At 26.8% G+C, this 2,722-nt stretch overlaps 1 protein-coding gene across 1 annotated transcript in view; it reads left to right on the top strand.

Annotated features, from left to right (window-relative positions):
- The first annotated feature begins 152 nt into the window (after positions 1-152).
- The window catches only part of LOC111617417 (S-methyl-5'-thioadenosine phosphorylase-like), a 3,897-nt gene continuing 1,327 nt past the window's right edge, over positions 153-2,722 (top strand). Inside the window, exons 1-2 of the mRNA XM_023358712.1 lie at positions 153-197; positions 1,309-1,461. Of these exons, the coding sequence (XP_023214480.1) occupies positions 165-197; positions 1,309-1,461 (186 nt within the window). The 5' untranslated portion in view covers positions 153-164. The remainder of the gene's footprint in view (positions 198-1,308; positions 1,462-2,722) is intronic.

Below are 2,722 nucleotides of genomic sequence, written 5' to 3'. Positions count from 1 at the left end.
AGTATAAAAGCTCTCATAAAGTATTTTTCTGAGGTCTGTCTTATCAGGTAAATTACTGTACATAGTGTATTCATTAATTTTCATTTTCATGTAGTGGCTCTATGTCTTCATAAAGGACGTACTTTTCCTTTGTTTAAGGGTATTTGGGTGTATGCCACATTCCAATGCACATGCCATTTTGCTCTGATACAAGAAAGGTAAAATAATATTGTTACAATTAAGTATTAAGATAAAATACATTTATTTACTTCCTAATTTCATAATAATATAAAATTTTGAATTACTAAAACTTTGCAATTAATCTAATTTCAAATTAATTTTAGTAATTATATTTTTAACACATTTATTTTTAATTAGATTATTCTGTGTAAAAAATTATTTTAAGAGGAGAAAATTATTGATAGTATTCCATAGATAACTTCTATAGAATGGTTTATTGTTGTATAGCAATTATTCAATTATTGCTGTTAATTTCTGGTATAGAGTATAATCCAGGGCCTTTACTCCAAACAGGAAATTGCATTCTCATAGTATCAAGACATCTCAATTGAAAGTAGATCGTGTGTGTACAAGTGCAATATCTAGTGGCCCTCAATTTTAAAACTTATCAGAGATACCAAAGAACCACAAAATATTTTCTACTTGTTCAGGATTTCTTAAGACAGTTGAGTTTAAATTGGGATTTGTTTAAAAAAACCTGCTTCCTAAATAAAGAAAGTTCTCAAGGCTCAATATCTGGACTCCTACTCTGGAATGTTGTCTAAATGACTTGCTAATTAAATTATCAGACTGTTTGTTTGTTGGTTATAAAATCAGCTATATTGTTAAAAAATAATTATTGACAATTTGCCAAATTTTCTTAAAGCTCAGACATTTTTGGTTTTCACCTAGAAACTAGAATACACAATGCAAAAACCAGACAGGTGGCAACACATAGAATGGACAAAGCATTGTATTGGTGAGGATAAGTAAGTCAGATTATGATAGGAATAGAAATAGAAATATATGGTCATATCTCGAAAACATTAATCAGAGTAACAAAGGACTTGTGCTAAATTAATGTAAGGAGTTTATTTACTTCAATTACTTACTAAATTAATGTAAGGAGTTTATTTACTTCAAAAATATAACAAATTCAATTCAATTTGTTAAAAATAAATTATTCTAGTTTATGATGTACATGATAAATAATTTAATGAAATGTAGTATATCTGTTTCATTCTAGTATTTATATTATGAAATAATTATTCCAAATAATGCAATTATTAACAACATAAAAACGTCTATTGTAAAAAAATTTATTTGCAGATATTAATAGAAACAGCAAAAGAAATGGATATTCCCCATCATACTGAAGGAACTATTTTAACTATTGAGGGACCACGTTTTTCTACTAGAGCTGAGAGTAACATGTTTAGAAGCTGGAATGCTGATTTGATAAACATGACTACTGTTCCAGAAGTAAATAAACAATTTAATTATATTTTTAATTTATTATTATTACTGTCTTAGTTTTTGAAGCTAAAATTCTCAAATTAATTTGTTACCTAAATATAAAATTTGTATCCAAATAATACATATCATCAATTATTGCTGAAAGGAATTTAATTACTTTTATCTTTGTACAGTTTATATAAGATATAAAATGTTATTAAATGAAAGACATCACAGCTGTTCGAAAATCAAAATTGTAATTTGATTTACTTTGGTAACGAGTAGTAGGTATTCCTGTAAATTATTCAAATTTTGGTAGAAATATTGCAAATTTTTATTTCAAAAAGTATATAATTAAAACAGATAAATGTTAATAATAGTTCTTAAATAATATATTCATGAATTGGAAAATATAAAAAATTGATGATTTTATATTCTTAGGGCAGTGTTGCAAATTTATGTAGATATAACTTCTTACATGTATTATGGCTGTAAGACCCTGTTTAATAACACTTATTACACCAAAACAAGGAGACTTTAGATTAAATGGAAATTAAACTTTTGTTTTCTTTCCTGTGTGCATTTTAAAATTAGTCCCTCATCAGCCATTACATAGATGTCCAACCTTTTTTGTAATTCATCCTATGAATAATAATTTTCATTATAATTTATGATAAAAAATGTTTTTTACTACAATAAAAACAAAACTGAACTTACATTTCCTGTATGAACTTTTACAGAGTATGTAAGTTTGGTTTGTTTTGTTTTCTTAAAACTCTTCCATTTCTGCATTGGATAAAATTTCCAGCTTTTGTAGTAGAATTTAATGTAAAATTCTTTGGAACATTGCAAAGTTTTACTGTAGTATCATGTCATTAATCATTACTAATAAACTGAGTTGCATCATAATTAGTCAATGCACTACTCAAAAGAATTAGGTGATATTGTAATACAGTAGAGTCTCGAAAACTTGGCACTCGATAACCCGGCACTCCGGATAACTCGGCCACACCTTGGCAGGGCAAAAAAATCATTAGTTAATTAATTTTCAGTTCAGTTTCCTATTAATTAATTAACTAATCCTTAGTTAATTAATTATAGACAGCTTTATAAAAGTATAAAAGCTCTCATAAAGTATTTTTCTGAGGTCTGTCTTATCAGGTAAATTACTGTACATAGTGTATTCATTAATTTTCATTTTCATGTAGTAAAGGCTCTATGCCTTCATAAAGGACGTACTTTTCCTTTGTTTAAGGGTATTTGGGCAGTTTATTCTCTGTTATATTCT

The sequence above is a fragment of the Centruroides sculpturatus genome, unplaced genomic scaffold, assembly GCF_000671375.1.
Source record: "Centruroides sculpturatus isolate CEXI.00-Female unplaced genomic scaffold, Cexi_2.0 scaffold5610, whole genome shotgun sequence".
In the NCBI taxonomy this organism is placed as follows: Eukaryota; Metazoa; Arthropoda; class Arachnida; order Scorpiones; family Buthidae; genus Centruroides; species Centruroides sculpturatus.
This window is presented reverse-complemented; position numbering and strand designations above follow the sequence as displayed.